At 37.2% G+C, this 18,569-nt stretch overlaps 1 protein-coding gene across 2 annotated transcripts in view; it reads left to right on the top strand.

Annotated features, from left to right (window-relative positions):
* The first annotated feature begins 1,725 nt into the window (after window positions 1-1,725).
* NRDE2 (NRDE-2, necessary for RNA interference, domain containing) overlaps window positions 1,726-18,569 on the top strand; it is a 32,087-nt gene continuing 15,243 nt past the window's right edge. The window contains exons 1-6 of one of the 2 annotated variants that reach the window (XR_013951859.1): window positions 1,726-4,156; window positions 11,049-11,157; window positions 13,005-13,226; window positions 14,411-14,560; window positions 16,043-16,505; window positions 16,694-17,096. Coding sequence is in view for 1 of the 2 variants with exons in the window: in XM_080593782.1 (XP_080449908.1) it covers window positions 4,078-4,156; window positions 11,049-11,157; window positions 13,005-13,226; window positions 14,411-14,560; window positions 16,043-16,505; window positions 16,694-17,096 (1,426 nt within the window). In the remaining variant the exon portion in view is untranslated. The remainder of the gene's footprint in view (window positions 4,157-11,048; window positions 11,158-13,004; window positions 13,227-14,410; window positions 14,561-16,042; window positions 16,506-16,693; window positions 17,097-18,569) is intronic. The other variant, XM_080593782.1, reaches the window with a different exon arrangement.

The following is an 18,569-nucleotide window of genomic DNA, read 5'->3' as shown; positions in this document are numbered from 1 at the left end:
GTTTGGGAAGGCTGCTGGAGCACAGAGCTGGAAGCTGCCAGTCTATCAATGCAGGAGTCATTCAGGGAAGGTGAAGAGAGTGCATGTAAATAAACCCAATTATCCCTCTCACTCTGGTCAGAATTCATTTTGTGTCCTCCCTGATTTGACCTCTGCTTTTACAGTCTTAGCAAATTTTACAGTATTTTAGGGATGTTTATTTCTTTAAATAAGTGCAGTGTGGCCTTTATTCCAAATGGTTGGCTTTATTTCTAATGCCTTTATTCAAGACACCCACTGGGTGTGGTTTAAATTACACTGTTTATAGTGCTGTACTCTAAGGCTTGTTCTGTAAGTTTTTACATATGGGAACAAACCCACCTCTGTAAAGAAAACAGTCTCTGTGTGTTGTCTAGAGAGAGTAACCTAATCCTTACAGGGATTCCTCAGTCATCAGGGTGAAAGGAAGACCTAACCACAGGGTTTACTATAGAGGAAGCAGAAAGTGTAGAGAAAGCCAGAGAAAATATGAAAGATGTAAGAGAAATGATGTCACGGACTATAAAGTTAGAGTGTGGAGAGTGCGACGGAGCAAACTGTGAATATGTGAAGCCAAGAACCAAACTGGCCTGCTGTGGCCTTCCAGGCCCTGAGTTACTGCTTCACATGGCACCCATTTCCCAGAAGTCGGATTCACAAATATCTATTACAATCTTATTGGAATAATGAAAATATTATGGAGATGATGAGAGGTCTTTCCCTTAAATGTTATGATTTTTGTCAAAATATACAAAAGAACTCAAAATCCAAATCTACTGAAAACTGTTACATCTCTTCGGCATCTCAGTACATTATCCACCCTAAGGCTTTTCAAATAATTATAATAAAAATCCTTAAAAAGTATTATTAATAAAAGCATTAACTATACCACACTTCAATATGTTAAATAGGTGGGCACAATGTAAAAAGCAGACTGAAAATACAAAGAGGAACTTACTAATTCCTCTAGTTAGTTAGTTATTATTAACAAGGAACTCCTGCTGAGGACAGATGTTGTGTTTTTGTCCATGTTGTAAAAAGTTTGCTGATCTGCTGTTACTGGGATAGAACTGAAATAACAATCCTGAGTGGCTCAAGTAACTTTTTATTTTAGGTGTTCAATATCAAGAGGTGTTTTGGTCGGTTTCTCCACCAAATTCTAAGAAAAGACTTGGCTCAACTTAGTTGAGGAAAACAACATTTTCATTAATGTATTTATAGTTATAAATGCATTTTTGCAGGGTTTTTAAGACAAAAGCTGCAAAAACTTGTTAAATGCAGGGCTAAATATGCTGAAAAAGACTGCATTTTATCAAGATTGCCATTGCTTACTCAGTAGGTCAAGGAAATGTCAAGATAAAAGATTTTACTACAAAATCAATTGTTACCAATAGTAAATAGGAACTACATATATAAATAAATAGGATAATCTAAAAGCAAAGTTCACACAAGTTTAATTTCCACTTGTGATAATGGGAAATGTTGCCCACATTGATGTGGTAGTGTTAAATATGTTTGTAGTAGTGTTAAATGAGTCTTTGATTTGTGATGTCATAGAAATACATGTATAATAACAACACCCTTAGTTAATTTATCCCTCTCTTTATCCATAATTATGGCTGATTTCTAGGGAATCCGTTCATAAATTTGTATTTCGGATTTTTATTCTCTGGGCATTTAATTTACTCACAGAAAAAAAAAATAAATCTCTTTCTGTATTTGCTTTGCCGAGAAGTTATAAATTACAATCATTATGAACATCTGAGAGACAATATGAATAACAACATTTTGGCAAATAAACTGAATGCTTTTATTATGAAATCAGTTTAGTTTATTTGGCATCTAGAACATCAGTATCTTGAATGGGCTTTGAGTCTGGTCCTTAAGAAAACAGGTAAGTAATCAATTTTCTATAAAAAAGTGGTAGTTTTCCTAGTACTGAAGTTTACAGAATGAATTTTTACATATTTCATTACCTACCCAAATAAGATTATAACAAATATTTCCATGACCAGGAGAGTTCTGACTGAACTTTCCCAGTAGTTTAGACTCGCATTAAGAGCTCTGTGCACATTGGAGTTTTCCTACCATTGAAAACCCTGCTCTAGATTGCCACCTGTTGTCATGCAATTTGCAGAAACGTAATAATCTGTAACATCCTGTTAAATTTGGTTGAAATTGGTCATGAGTTCTAAAACTACCTGGAGAAATTGTGCCAGGCAGACAGAGGACAAATGCTTGTTCAAGTAGCATAATTACATAGACTTTCTGTTCTCAGGAAAAAGGCTAGAAATTGCGCGTGACAAGATAATTCTTTTTGAAATTGTCTCTTCAGAGTTTAGTCACAAATTGGTAATGTGATTATTTTAGATTTTTCCTTCTATCTTCTGTATCGGTTTTAGGCAGATATATGTTTCTATATATTACTCACTGCATTTGCACATTCTAATATTTTACTTCAAAACGTGACAGATGTTAATACACTTGAACAAAAGCATTGCTAAACATCATTATGTGAACATAAATTTTAAAGTCAGTTCTTTCCAAGTTGGCAGTCAGGCCCTGCTCTTCTTAACCACACACGTTTGATGACTTCCAGACTATCAGTGATGATGACTACTATTTTGTTCTGAATCCTCTTCTCCCTCTGTCTCACATTCTTCTCTTCTGTTGTTAGCAAATGAATAATACTTTATAGATTAAAAATAAATTAAAGGTAGGAAACAATGATTAAGAAAGAGTTTTCTAGTTTTCCAAAGGAAGAAGTCACTCAGAGAATTCTGTGGGATCTGACAGTTCAACATTGCAAAAAGGCTGCAAAAGGCAGTGAATGTAGAGTTGACAAAGTCTGCAGTTGGCACAAAGTATTCAGGATAATCAGCTGGAAAGCTGACTGAGGAAGGTTGCTTAAGTATTGCACAAATAAATTATAAAATGACAGGAAAAGAAGTAACTTAGTTAATGCAAAGTGCTTGTGTCTAGTGTTTGTAGGAAACTAATCCTAATAGCGATACATATGGTAAGGGAGAATCTTTTGCCACTCAGGAATAGGCTCCTAAAAGACATTGTAGCTCAGAAGAGTCAAAAGGAGAAACAGAATTGGTACAAGGCATTGGGAAAGGAGCCAAAACCAAACCAGTCATTATAATTTCAAGTAATACAATACTTGCATTGTTTGTACACTACAGTGTGTACAAACTACGATGTACAAGTGTACATTGTTTGTGCACTTGATTACTACATGAAATTCTGGTCATGCAGTGGTACTATAGTATCAGTTAGAAAACCCAGAAAAATTCAACAAGGGCATTGTGGAACGGTTTTGGTATGCAAAGAAAAAAAGCAAGCTTGTCTCCTCAGATGACTGAAGTATGAAAACTAAAGTGAGTTATCATAACGGTGTATAAGACCATGCAGACTTTGTTTGTTTGTTTGTTTGTCTTACAATTCAAGAATTAAGCCTGAGGGAAGAAAAAAAAAAAAAAGGAATTACTATTTTATACAATATGTAACTCAAGTGTAACATCCTGCCCAAGTAGTCAAAACCATAAGACTGTTCATTATTTTCCCAGTTCCTTTACGGAGGGCATATTCAATGATTCTATTAAATGTGAATGGTGTCCCCACTGGTCAGGGGACTTAAAAACTGCTGATTGCAGGAGTTTATTTCTTCCTTAAGCCTGCACTACCACCATTTGAGGCAGGCTCTCTGGCCAGACAGACCTTCAGTTGGGGCTTCACTCCCAGCGTGGTGCATGACGGAAAACGGGGTAGCAAGGAAGAAAAGGCTGCTTTTGGCTATGGAAACCCCATCTCCATCTTTTCCCCGCGGGCTGAACAGTAATCCCCTCCTTCAGTCCCGTCAGCGGAGGCCCGGAGAATATACGACGCCCCCAGCGCAGACACCTTCCTCGCTCAACGCCCACCGCGGGCCGCCCGCCATTTTGGGAGGCGGGGCAGGCGAACTACATCTCCCAGCAGGCCCGGCGCCGCGGCGCCATCTTGCCCCTTCGCTCCGCGGGGCAGCTCTGGCAGGCAGCGCGGGCGGTGAGCGGGGCTATGGCGCTGTTCCCGGCCTTTGCCGGTGCCGCCGAGCCCGGGGAGACCCCAGCCGGCAGCAGCGAGGGCTCCAGGAAAGGTAAAACCCTCGGGGAACCCTTCCTCCCGGCAGCGCTCCGCGGGGAAGCCCTTCCGCTTCCAGTGGCCGCCGCACGGAGCTTCCTGCGCCGGCCGTGAGCGGCACCGCGGCGGGACCGGGCTGCGTGTGGGGTCCCCGGGGAGCCGGGAGCTCGGCAGAGCAGGTCCCCGCCTGCCAGGCCCGCCTCTGGGCGCTCTGCTGCACGGGGCGGGGTGCCCTCGCCGCCGGCTCCTCCCTCCGCTGCGTGGGGCTGCGCGGTCCGAGGGGAGACTGCGAGAAAACTTAGCACGCGGTGCCGCTTTGAATAAAGTTATCGTACTGGTGAACAAAGTTCCCTTTTGCGGTGTAAATTTGGAGAGAGCCTGAAGTAGGGACACCTGAGGTGTGGGCGGGGTGCGCGCAGGTTTGTTTCCAGTTGTCTGCTGGAGGCGTGGCTGGGGAAACGCTCACCTGGGGAAGGGCGCGCACGGCCGCGGGGGTGGTGGGGAAGGTGGGGTTTATTTCATGCAGCAAATGAGCTTGTTTGTTGTTACCCCCCCCCCCCCCCCGCTAGCCTTAGAGAATTTAAAAAAGAATACTGTTTCCTCAGTTTCCTTATTAAGTTTCAGTTGTAATGGATCGTTTTGGGAACTTTATGACTGAAAATATGATTCAGCTTGATCTTTTGACTGCCATGGTTGCTGTCTAATGAGTTTTATTAAATGAGCAAAGAACGCTACGTGGTGTATTGTGAAACTCTATGAAGTATGCATTCAGTCACAACGTGCGTTAGTTCTACTGGGAGGTGTTTTGAACTATGCTTTTTGTTTGCTATCTTCCACTGCCCTTGCCTGTCCTCTAGACACCACAGCAAGAGAAAACTCTAAGATAATTCCTGGCATAAATTTCTTGTATGTTTGGTCCAGTCATTATGGTGAGTTTTAGGAGCTTTTAGGAATAAATGCTGGGGTATATTCTTCCCACCTCCTAGCAAGTTCTGCATTTTGCCCTGATGGCATTGCACCTGTTGATACTCAGCCTGCCAGTACAGAGATGCTTCAGCCATGTTGGCGAGCCTTTCTGGTAACGGCACTTGGTGCAGGGAACAGGGGGCATAATATCCCAAATTATAGCTTCTAGGAAGAGAGGAGCTGCTGTGCCAAGCAGATGTACAGTAATATTGCGCTAGCAGGGAGGCCTTTGCTTACATTTTAAAACCCTGGGAACAGAGCCTTCAGGTTTGTTATGCAGTCTGTGTCACTGCAGACCACCTGTCTGGAAGATCAAGTCACACAGAAAAAGATGTTAAGACGTACTTTCAGATCTACATTTCGGTTTTAGCATTGTTTAGGAGATATGTTATAGTCTACTAGAAGCTTTTTGTATCAGAATTATTGACAAAACTTTAAGGACCATCTTTTGTTCACTCTGTTTTACGCAATTTTGTACTTCAACTATCGCATTTCAGTATGAGTTATAAAAATTAAGTATTAACTCAGAACCACATTAATGGTGGCATATATCAAATTTCACACGTTCAGCTTGTGAGAACTTGAGAACTTGACAGGCAACTTTGGTATCTGTCTGTTAGATGATTCTCTTTCCTCAGAGCTGAGATGAAGCCAAAGTCCATCATGATACCGAGATCACCGAATATGTGTTTTTTAACATGATATGCAAAACTGGGGTGTCTTTAGCGGTCATTTAGGACAGCTTTATAGTTTCATCATAAGAAATTAGGTGGTAATGTAAACACTGTCATCATATTTCATTCTTCTGACCTCTGTCTGATATTCTTACAAACTTTCATAAATCATTTATAAATATATGTGCTGCCTGAAACAGAAGTATTGCTGTACACTCATCCTATCCTGCTAGAATGCTGAGCTGCAAAAGTAATTTTGTATATGGTTTCTTACAATTATATTATCAGGTTTAATTACTTTTTGGTAAAAGGTAGACCACAAATTTATCAGTAGCCATACTGAACAGAGCAGTGGTAATAATTAACCCCCTGACAGTAGTAAGCATTATGCACTGCGTTGTTTACAATCTAAAGTATTCTGTAGTTACTATGATACAGTGATTTTTGCCGAAAGCACATTTTCAGCATTTGGAAAGGCAACTGAAGGTCTTCATAAAACTCTTAAAAATGCCCCTTAGACATGCACTATATATATATATATATATATACACACACTATATATAGTTTATATATATGCACACACTACATATATATTATGCATGTAAATATATATATGTAACTTGGGAAGGTTTAAAAAAGTGCCATTGGTTTACTTCTACTCTTGTGCTCAAGAATATAGATGGTGGAATGGAAGAATAGTAAGTGCATGCATATTATCACCAAAAAATTGTCTTTTATTTTATTTTCTGTAAGAGCATAGATCTGGTCTGTGAAAATACTGAACTTTTTAGATGTCTGACAAAAAAGGAATGAAGCGGTAGAGTTTTAAAGTTTGAAATATTTGTATCCACCTAACTGATTAACTGGAGATTTACAAGGAGGTTTGGACTTGCATGTTGCGTAATGGAAAAATTTGTTCAGTTCTTTCCAGAGTATCAGGTCAGTTTGATTGAATTGTTCAGAAAACACTGTAGTTGGAGAATTCTAAACATTGTACTGGTGTGTCCACAGAGGCATATTGACTGTGCTAGGGGGAGTTTGTTCTTGCAGTGTGATTCTTCAGTATTTTAAAAACACAATTTGATCTCATCTGTTCAGGTAGAACCAAGCTTAGCCTGTCAGGGGATTAATGTTTATGACTCCAGTTCTCAAGGTGAGATTTCCTGTGAGGCACTAAAACAATAATTTGACCTATGAAAAATAAATGTTACTCTGCTTGTGCTTACTGCCATAAGCATGCTGTACCAGGTTTAGTGAGGGACTTCACATCTGTAGGGGAATAACAGATACTTGCAGGTAAAGTTAAGTCAAAATAACATCTTAGAAGTTTGTTAATAAAAGTTAATGGTGATAGTAAATGTTATTTTGCTATATTTAATGCAAATTTCCTATGGAAATCATTCTCATACATGCTTGCTCTGCACCTATCTGCCAGCCTGCTTCCTCAATATCTCTCTTCCCCCTCAGGAGTTTTAACCCTTTCAATAAAATTCATTGTGAACGGGAGAGAAAAGTCACAAAAATAGGGATCTGTGAAAATCTGCACTTGCTTAGAAAACATAAATCTAGGCAAGTGGCACTGTTGAGAGAGAGGCTGTAACATGAATTGAACTACTTGGCACTGAGCATATGCACATTAGCCAACTAATAAACATCTTCAGAGATTAGTGATACAGCACAGGCTGCCTCTTGCCCAGCTGATAGTGAGGGGATGTGGGAAAGCAGGAGGGTCTGGAGAGCTCCGATAGTTCCTGGAGCTGCAGCAGTGGGGGAGAGTGTAAGGGATTTAGGGGACAGCTCAGAAACCCAGGCTTCATTCTTTTGTAAGCTGCAAAATTAATTTATTGACTTCAAGGGAGGAAAGTGAAAATTTTGCCAACTCCCTCTTTATTTAAAAATGTGGTTCCTCTCTTAGAACAGCCTTTTAAGCAGAGAAATATAAAGATAACTGTTTTCCACTCTTCTGCCAAATCAGGTATAAGCTCTGTTTAAACTGACTTGTAGACTCCAAGCGTGTTTTGTGCCTCAAGGAAATTTGTATGTTTGATCAGCTCCTGCTTCTATTGTGTCTTCTAAAGCAGCGGAAGCTTTACTACTTTCTTTGTTTAATTTCTTCTCTGTTCATTTTGTCAATGTAATCAATAATGCCAATAATGCCATTTTAAGAAGTAATGTATCAGAGGGTTTTTATTTTTCAGTTTTTAAGACCGAAGCTCCTAGTCCTGCTAAAGATCCATATCTCCATTTGGAAATTGCTTGGAACGTAGTGCCTTAATGCTCGAGGTTATAAAATTTAGCATACTTGTTGTATGCAGACATTTTTTTCCTATTTTGGGCTGCTCTGTATCTAAAGTGTTTACATGGTCAAGTAATATTGTAAAATGCATTATCTGCGTTAATCTTTGGAGGACCAGATACTATGCTCTCAAAATTGACGAAAAGCTTATTTTGAGATGTACAGCATGTTAGAAGATGTTAGGTCAAGATCTTAAACATGTCTTAGACTTAGACTAATGGTCTGGATCTCATAAGTCTTGAAATCTGAATTTCATCACCAACAACTCTGTATGCTTAAAACAATTTATTTAACCATTCTGTCTTAGCTTAATTCTTTTTTCTAAAAGCTTAAGCCAGTGTGTTATTAAGAAATGTCACGAGTATTGGTATTAATATATTTCAAGTGGTTTTGAAGCATAGTTCTTCATTCAAATCAATACAGAACTACCTTACAATAAATTAATTTATGCCAAAATAAATAACGCTAGTAAATGACTTATTACACATTGCAAAGTGAAACAGTAATTTATCAAGAAGAAGCTTAAAGGCTTCTGGGTGATACTATGCAAATCAAAACAAAGATGGTTTTTTTTTTAAGGGCGTTGAATTTCTCCTTTATTTCTGTAAATGAATAAAAAACCTTATGCACAAATTGGTTGTGTTTACCTAAAAGAGGAGTGCTCGGGACTGATTAATCTCTGAATTTGTCTGTGTATAAGGAAGACAGAGCGTGACCAGTGGAAAGATGTGGTAGGGTTACCGTTTGTTCCTGCATTCCTTTACATCGCTTCTTCAAAACCAAAATGAGCAGAAATAATTGAATATATGGAAGATACCCATTTTTAAATCGGCATCATATTTAATAAATATACTTCAGGAATCTCAGGCATAAGGCAGCACCCTAGCATGTGACATTTATTGAATTAACTCAATTTGGGTATGCAGTTATCAGGTGTAGGAAGTTACAGAAGCCTTGTGTGTTTCGCATATGGTATGGTTACAGAATTATCCCTGAGAGACATTCTGGGATTTCATGAAAAATGCTGAATAAAATTATTCTAAGAAGTAATTCTGATTCTTGGTTGTTTCTTAATACATCTCTTGCAGGATTGAAATGCGAACTTATTATTGCAGAACGCTTTATTCCCCAGCAGGGGGAATAATTATTTTGATAGGCAAGTCACATGTTGCTTGGATATTAGCCAGCATAAGTCTTTCCCCTTTAAGCTCACCAAAAGTTTTGGTTGAATGCTTTGTGGTAGATTTATAGGTTTAGAATCAGACACGCATATTTAAGATGTGGCTTCTGCCACAGTGGATTAATTTAAATTCAATTGAATTAAGTAATAGGTTTTTAGCATGTTTTAAATAAGTAATAATGGTTTTAAGGTCTTGATTGTTATTGTAACTTTGTGTTAATGTATTTTAAGTATTTCCCTGGAGGAGGAAAAAAAAAAAAAAGGATTTTGGTGCATATTTGCAACGAAGTGTGGTAGCATTTGCCATAGGTGTGGCAGTTCCATTGCCAGGCACACGGATACAATCGTATGCATACAGATTAGACAGCTGAATTTTTATCTTTCACTCTGTCTTGTGCTTTGGTGATGGAAAGCATGATGCTCGGCAGTGCTCTGCAGTGTGCTGCCTGGGGCTCTTCTCTGCGTGGAGATGGATGGAGGCTTGGCATGGCCCAGGGAGGGCAGCCCTCCCCAGGGGTGCTTGTTCTTCGCTGGCTAGGGCCAACTCTTGGGAAGTGACAACTGGAGCTTTGCTTGATTATATATGTACGTGATGAGTTTATCTTAGGTTAGCAAACTGTTCTGCAGCCTGCTCCATTTTAAATCCTTTTGTGGACAACAGAGACACGAGACAGAAGAAAGAATTTTGGTATGAAGAGATATTTCTGAAAGAAATACTTTTGAAGGAGGAGAGATGTATGGCTTGGCAGACAATGAGTTCATGCTATTTAAGGATTAGAGGTCAGCATGGTCAAAAGCACAAAGACAAGAATGTGACAGGAAGAACGCTGAGGCAAAAATGGTTGTGAAGAGCATAGAGAACAGGCAGGGAGACAAAATTTGTTCCTTTCGTTATCTCCCATGGAATGGCACCAGAAAGGCTGCTGATAAATTCTGTGCTTATGCTAAGTAACAATTTCTGTTTAATGTTAGAAAAGTTCACACACTTAACAGTTTTCATAGAGATTTCATTTCTAGAATTCTTTCATAGAAGTTTTAATATCAGTAAAATTAGGTCAGAAAGTCCACTTTCTACAGCCTGTCAACATCTGACCTGATCTGATAGCTGAAATGGTTGCGGTCTCAATGCTAAATGCTGATTAATGCATCAACATGAGCACCAATTAGCCTTTTCTCACGCTGTATCCAAGGGTAATGGTATCTCAGTGGTTAGAGAACTGAGAATCCAGTGCCGTGTTTTGACCTTGTATAAAGCACTTGAGTATTCTTATCAGTAATGGGTATCCCTATCAATAAAATTGTGTTTAAAATATTTTCCATACAGCAAGTAAAGTACATTCTGTAATTTTCTAAATCTGCGTAAGTTGCATTTCATTTATTAACTACGTTTCTTAAGTAATTTATCCTGTCTTTTTTTCCAATTTTACTAAGTTAGAATCCTTAAATGTTAAAAATTAATATTGGGAAGATAATTTTTTTAAAGTATATAGCAGGATATGAAACATACTACCTGCTTTCAGAAAGAACTTCTACGTATTGCTACACAGTGTCTCTTTAAAAGCTTCGATTGATGTCACAAGAAAATCCCAACTCTTAAATATTTTACCCAGTTGAAACCTATTGTTCTGCTAAATGGAAATTTCATGGACTGCTCTCTAGTGTGCTCAACTATTACGCATGACTTAGTGACATTTGCTGCAAATTTAACTGTCTGCTGGCTAGATTAATCCCTAACTTTAAAAAAACACAGCAAGCTTATTTGTACTGATCTCAGACTTCTCTTCACCTGCAGACCTGGACTGGCTGAGTAACCCAAGCTTCTCTACAGAAGATGCACTGTTAGTGCATCAACGCACTACAGAAGCTGCAAATTCTACCCCTGAAAAATCACCACTAATAAGGTAGAATATACTTCAGTATCTCTTTAGCCTCTTTTTTATGTCCTGCTTATCTTTTGTTATGTGAGACGAAAATCAGGAGCTTTTAGTGCTGCTTTTCATTCCACTGTTCACTATTTATAAAGGCCTGAGCTGAGTCATATATAAAAGTATGAATAATGCTTCCATGTCCTTTAACTTAAAATAATGAGAAATTATATAATTACATTCCAATTTTCTTTTTCTCACAGCTACGTTTAAATCATTGTTATTTTGGCAGGGAAATGGAGCTGAGTGATGATGATTCTTCATTAGCTTTTGAATGTCCTTAGTGACCCTTGAAATAACGTAAAGATTAAGCATCATCTTTGTGATTTCTCTGTGAAAACCATTTAAATCAGCCATTTCACAGTCAAGTACAGGATTTTTTTTTTTTTTTTTTACTTTTTAAAAACCAGTTGAAGATGTCAATTAATGAGATAATACCTGTATCAAGTTTTGCAGCAGTGTAGAACGTGCTGATCACTGAAGAGGCTGATTATATTCTTTTTACAAATATGTGTTCTGAGCACCACATTTGCTGAAGAACTGGTTGATTTTAATGCCTTCACTAGAACAGTTGCTGTAGTTGACATATCTAGACTATAACTAAAACTGAATAATTAATAGAATCCAGTTGCAGTTGCCAAGTTTGAAAACTTAGTCATGTTTAATTTGAAACAAGCTCCAGTGTTTATGTTGATTGTTGGTGGCAGCGAGACAGAATGTCTTTGTAATAAAAATCATAGTTGAATACATCCTTTCATATACTTATGTTTACATTTACATATATTGTTTAAATGAAATGCCATCACTGTTCTATTTATTAGTCATATATTCTACTTTCATTTTATTGTCACTAATTGTTACAAATTACCCTTCAGATAGAATGATCTAATAAACCCACTGCATTTAATTAACTTTTGAAAAAGAATGTCAAAAAATTCTTTCTTACCTATTACTGGGGTACACTCTCGTTTCAATAAAAACTAATTAACATAGTTAAGATAGTTGATTGTGTTTTTTTCATTTTTGTTTGTTTTTAAGACATTTTGATGGGTTCTCCCATGGATTCTTTTTTCTTTATACTTTTATATAAAGGCACTGGTTCTTTTTGGAGGTGCCTTGCTTCTGAAACAATGCATTTCCTTTTATTGACTCATTAAGAACACCGAGCTTTGTTGCTCCTCTCTTAGTGTGATCTCTAAGTAAGTCAGTTATCTGCCACATGTAGTATTTGTTATTACATTTTATTATATAATATTTATATGATGTTATTACATTTTATTATATGATAGCATTAATTCAGTAGTCACCAAAAATTGTTCCTTAAGAAGTAAGATTTGAATTTCTAATCTGGAAGTGATTTTGACAATACTGTTTTGATTTTTTTATGTAAATCATAATGAAACAAGGAAAAGGTACAGATTTTTTTTTTCTTTGCAGGTCACCATGAAAGGTGACCATCTTTTTACCTTGACCTAAGTTTTCTCCGCAAAGTTGTTATAAAATTTTATCAGCTCACTTATTTTCTTTAATTTGGTGGTGATAACAGATGGATACTTGTATAGATCCCACATCAGAATGTCTCTGACAATTAAAAATTTAATACTGTTTTTCAGCAATTCCAGAAGCTGAGAAAAATATAGTTGTTATTTACTGCAATTCTACTATATATTTCATTTTATGGGTTGCCGTTAACTCTGTTGTCCAGAAAGACAGGCAGGGTAAAGGGTAAAATGTGTATGAGCTTTCTTACAGTGATATCCTTTTACAGTTCTACTACTCAGATATCTAAGTATATATAGATATATATACTTGTTTCCAAGCAGGACTACTTCAAGATCAGAGCTGTCAGGGGAAAGTGATTCAGATGAGAATCTGAAAAAGTCAAGTAAGAAAAGGAGAAAGAAGAAGAAAAAGCATCACCACTATAAGACAAAAAAGAAAGCCAAAGGGGACTCCGGTAGCAGCGAATCAGACTTGGACACTAAGCACATCAAGGACAGAGCTACAGCAAGTGGCAGAAATCGTGAAAAGGAAGCAGCAGCGAAGTATGTACTTATTAATACTATGCAAAATGTAAATTTGTTGTTTTTTTTTTTATTATTTGTCTCTTCAACTTTATGAATGAGATTCTTGCCCCTGGTGTGTTGGTTTTTTTCTAAGCTTTAGATGATCAAACCTGTGCTCAAAACAATGAAAAAGGTTAGAATTACAAACACCTGTTTAATCACTTCTGAAAAACTGTGACTAAAATACTCTGCAAAATACTGTTCTTCAGAACAAAACATGGTATGGGTGTAATGAAATATTTTAAAAGGTGTTTAAAGGCTCATTTTGTGTATTTGTAAGCATCTTGTTTCCTGTCATGGGTCTTAGCTTTACTTGTAGAGCTTGGAGAGTGATTGCATTAAACATTATTCTTAATTAGTGCAATAATACAGCTGTATTTGTCTTGTAATATAACTTCTTCCTCAGAGTTCACATTTTCCTTTTTTCTTCATATTAAGACAAAGCTTAATTTAGTATTTCTTTAATGTCCATCCATTTATTGCTATATGCCATGTGCTTCATACTTCTTACTCATAGTGTATCTGGGTGAGTATTTGAACAATTGAAATTGTTTTACCAGATCTTTTTTGTTAATTCTAGGAGCTCTAAAGTACTGTGTAATTAGTGGAGGTGTCATTTTTGCATGAAACAGTAGGTGTCTAGTAACTAGCATGATCCTTGAGCAGTAAAAGTTTCTACGAACACATTGAGTATTCTGCTTTGGCAAACCACATACATAGTCATGCGTTTTTCTCAGTCTCTTGGTTTTTGATCTTTTTGATCTAAGTGGCTCAGTCTAACTGGCTGTGTAAGTCACGTCTCCCTGTTTCTCATCATGTTTGTCAGCTTGAGCAGCCATTTTGCCTCTCTGGTTCTGCAGCTGCTCCTGGGGAAGGAGTGAGGATGTGGTGACACTGAGGAATTACTGTTACAGCGGGGTGTACTCCAGGCCATCTTTGACTTTTCCTGTATTTTCTACTTTTCCGAGTCAGATTTTGCAAGAGCAGAGAGCACAGGTTCATAAGCACCTGTATATGCTGTATATATACATCGTATGTATATATACATCGTGTGTGTGTGTGTATATATATATATATATATACACACACACACAATGTTCCCTGGTTTTGTAAATGCTGAATATGTGCACAAATAATTAGAATATACTTCTTGTTTTCTTCAGTCTAGGTGATACAACATCAAATCTTACCAACAACCGCTTTGTTTGGCTTGATGATATCCAGGCTTTCACAGCAGAAACCTTCAGGATAGACAAGAAATCAGATCCTGCAAACTGGGCCTACAAATCCCTGTATCGAGGGGACATTGCAAGGTACAATATGTTGGTTTGTATTGGTTTGCAAGGTATCATGGAATCACTAACTCAAGATTCATTAAATTGAGGCTGATTGTGAAATGGTTGACATTTCAAATTTTTATGAAGAAGGTGAGAAAATACTTGAATAGCATATTTAAAAATTTAACTTTGTACTGGATGGAAATATCACTGAAGACAAAAGATGCCATGAAATAATGGGAATAAAATACTTTTATAAAACATTCTTTATGCAGTAGACCGCAGGCACGTGAACTTGTAGAACTGCCATCTGAGGGTGACATCATGCAAAAGGGGCAGATGCAAAAGCATGGATTCAAGTTCAGAAATCCCAGGTTCTGTTCTAGATGATCTCTGTGTCATTGGACATTTTGATCTCTTTATTGCTCTTTTTCTGTGTCTAAAAGGGAAATGAAGGTACTATGTTTCTCATATTAGAAATGTCAAGAAATTTACTTACTTGAGTAGTTTGAGGTCTTTGCAAAAAGTGCAAATACTTTCTTAGCAAATGGATTCTGTGTTAGATCGCACAGACATTATACCAAAGGGTATCTGTTTGATGCATTGCTACTTTTCAAATGGCTGTAGGTGAAATTGCATATTCAACATCCTTAGTGGGTTACTGGTATTATGCTAACCCTTCAGAGCTTTTCCCTGCATTAACAGAGAAGTCCATTCAAGGGAGCTCACGCTGGGCTTATGTATTATGCATGTATACTTTTTTCTTCATGTTTTCAAGGAAAAGTGCTTACTGTGTATGATGTAACTATTTGTGGAGGAAGAGGGATTTATGGGTTTTATTTTTGTAGTATGTATACCTGTGCAGTAAAATTGCCTGGTTACAATCCACTCCACTTTTCTGCCAACTTTGGGTTGTCAGCTATTGTTTGAGATGAAAAATGTTATTTCAGCATTGCACATCACTGCATCTGCCACTGAAATGACAGTCTTAGTAATATTTTAAAATGGCATTTTTTTTTTGTTAGTCCGTAGGATTATTGTGGCCTTTATGAACCTGTTTTTTTCCCCCCTCTTGTTGGCATATAAGATGGAGAAAGGCTTAGGGATGCAAAAGAAAAATTGCCAGATGAACTGCTGTTGTCTAATTATTCACTTTAAAATAATCTAATCTAAATACCGTTAAATAATGTTGTCTGATCTTTGTCCAGGTATGTCTACATGGTTTAAAGTGATAGGAGGAAAAAATAATTTTTCTTCTGGAAGTAGGACGGCCATTGTTGAACTTAGAGAAAGCTTAAAATGATAGAAGTTCTGATGGCACTGCAAAAATAAATAAATTAAAGACTTAAATAAAGAGAGAGTTCCCAAGTTCTTAAACTTTTGAAGCTCTCTGCATATGCTATTTGGGTCAATTTGAATTAAAGTACTTGTTTCATAGTTTCATACTTTCTTTCAAAAAGGAGTTATCCTTTCTTACATGTGTTTTAGAACATGTTTAATTGTATTTTTCCTTTTAAGATATAAAAGGAAAGGAGAGTCCTGTCTTGGCATAGATGCAAAGAAACAATGTATAACTTGGGACAGTCCTGCATCCCAAAAGAAGCAATTGCAGAGGCGACCTGAGCGCTACTTCTCAAAGAACAATGTGAAGACATTGAACACAGATGGGATTCCTGTTTGCAATAAAAGTTCTCCATCTGACTCAGCTGCTTTTATACCAGTTTTCCAAACGGAAAGCAGTGATCCTTCTGACACAACAGAGGTAAACCCTCTTGGGATTTATGATCCATCAACTACAGTGTGGCTGCAAGGAAAAGGATACAAAGGTGCAGAACATGAGCCTGTAAATACACAGCAGCCATTTCAGGAGTCTGGGATAAATGTTAACCCCATTCTAATGACAAAAGTGGAAGAATATAACAAGAAAGTAAGAGAAAACCCAAGAGATATTAATGCTTGGATGGAATTTGTTTCTTTTCAGGTATGTTTTTTGACAGACTTGATTGCTCGTTATTAAGTAATAAATAAACATTATATTTCAGTTTTCTTTGTTTAGGACTATATATCTTTTACTGGAAAGAATGAGCTGTTAATTCCTTTTCACAAATGTCAGCGTTCTTCTCATGATGATTGTTCCTAATGTTGTTATGATCTTTGTTTTGTTTAAAGGATGAATTAATGAGAGGACCTAGCCCCTATGCAAGTATGGGAGAGCAGGAAGTAAGAAGAAAATCACTGAAGTTAATCTTAGAAAAGAAACTAGCTATTTTAGAGAGGGCAATTGAAAGCAATCCAAGCAATGTTGACCTGAAACTCGCCAGGTTGAAGGTTTGCGCAGAGTTCTGGGAACCACCAGCTTTGATCAAAGAATGGCAGAAGCTAATCTTCATACATCCCAATAACCCAGAACTGTGGAAGAAATATCTTCTGTTCTGTCAAAGTCAGTTCAGTACCTTTTCTGTTTCAAAAATCAATGGGCTCTATGGAAAATGTTTGACTACTCTGGCAGCCGTACAGGATGGCAGCATGGTGTCACATCCTCCACTGCCAGGCACAGAAGAAGCTATGCTAGGTAAGAAAGATTCTTTCTCTCTTTTGTGGTATGGTCAGAAAGGTCTTCGTAGGAGTCGACTGCATTCTCTGTAAGAACAGACTTTCCTATCTATTATAGGAAAATTTTATTCTCTTCAGAATGCTGGCATCTTGTTTTCTTAGCTGAGAATTGAAGCAGACATTCCAACCAAATATGGATACGGCAGATGCTTCCCTTCCTCAGATGAGTTTGTGATACAACATCCAAGTGTAATGTCCTGAGTGGTTTACAGTACAAATGGCAAGGCTTAAGAATTACAGCCAGCAGCCAAGAGAGGTGCTTTTATCTTTGAACAGTGTTTAAAAAAATCAAAAAAAAAAAAAGTTTGGTTGTGAAAAAAATTATCTCTTGTTCAGAAGTTTTATTTTTAATTACTTTTATCCAGAAAAGAAAAGGGTAATGTGAAATTTTCCTGAGAGTCCCGATTAATGGATTCAGAATTCTAAACTGTAAAACTATACAATCATGCCATTTGCAATTATTGTATGCATTTATCTGCAAGTTAAAATTTATTATATAATTATGCCTGGAAGGAAAGTTAGTCAGATGGTTAGGATGCTGGACAGGATCCAGGCAAGAAACAGGTTTGTGCTCAGTTCTGGCACAGGCTTTAAATTTATTTGGAGCCAAATGAAAGCCATATCCCGTTTCAATTATGCTTCTCTACCTCAAAGGGTCATTGTGATCATTAATCTATGGATATGCTGAGGAGGAAAATATTAGTGTCAGTATGAATCTGGATTATTTTTCTTTTAAAATACATTTTAAAGCTAGAAGAGACTATTACGCTTTAGCTCATGCTTCATCTGTGGCATAGTCCAAGAAATTTCTATTTTTGTCCAAATCTTGAAAGTGCAGTTGGAGCAATAATGCTATCTGTTAAGCAGCGTGCAGTCTCGACTTTAAGATTATGATGCCAATACTACGTTACAAAATAATTTAAATTGTTCAGATCTTTTATGGTGGTCTTCTGATTCATTTTGGATCAAGCACTGGAAAATGTTCCGTAAAGGAAAAGTCCCCTGCTGGCAGGTGGCTGTTGTACTGCCTGGTATCTTCTAATCTTCTAATTACTGTCTTTGACTTCTAATGCTTCAGTCACTTTGTACATCAACCACAATGGATGTTTTTCAGGACAAATGTTTTATTTGGCCTCTGTATTTTTTTTTTCCAAACAGGAAGGTTTCTTTTCTTTTCTTTTTTTTTTGGTGCACAGAACATACTTAATTTTGTGAAAAATTGTTTTTCAGTAGGGTCCCTTTAACTAGTTTAATACGTTACGTAGGTAGACATTTTTCAGAAAACATGCTTGTTGGCAAGTCTACCCATATATATAGGCTGAAAAAACAACTCAACTTTTCTTGTGTTTCTGTTCACTCTTAATTTCTTCTTGTCCTGTATTAGCACTATAATGAATTGTTTACAAGCACTGTCAAGAACTTTTTTTTTTTT

The sequence above is a fragment of the Anser brachyrhynchus genome, assembly GCF_964034855.1.
Source record: "Anser brachyrhynchus genome assembly, chromosome: 5".
NCBI classification, from domain to species: domain Eukaryota; kingdom Metazoa; phylum Chordata; class Aves; order Anseriformes; family Anatidae; genus Anser; species Anser brachyrhynchus.
This window is presented reverse-complemented; position numbering and strand designations above follow the sequence as displayed.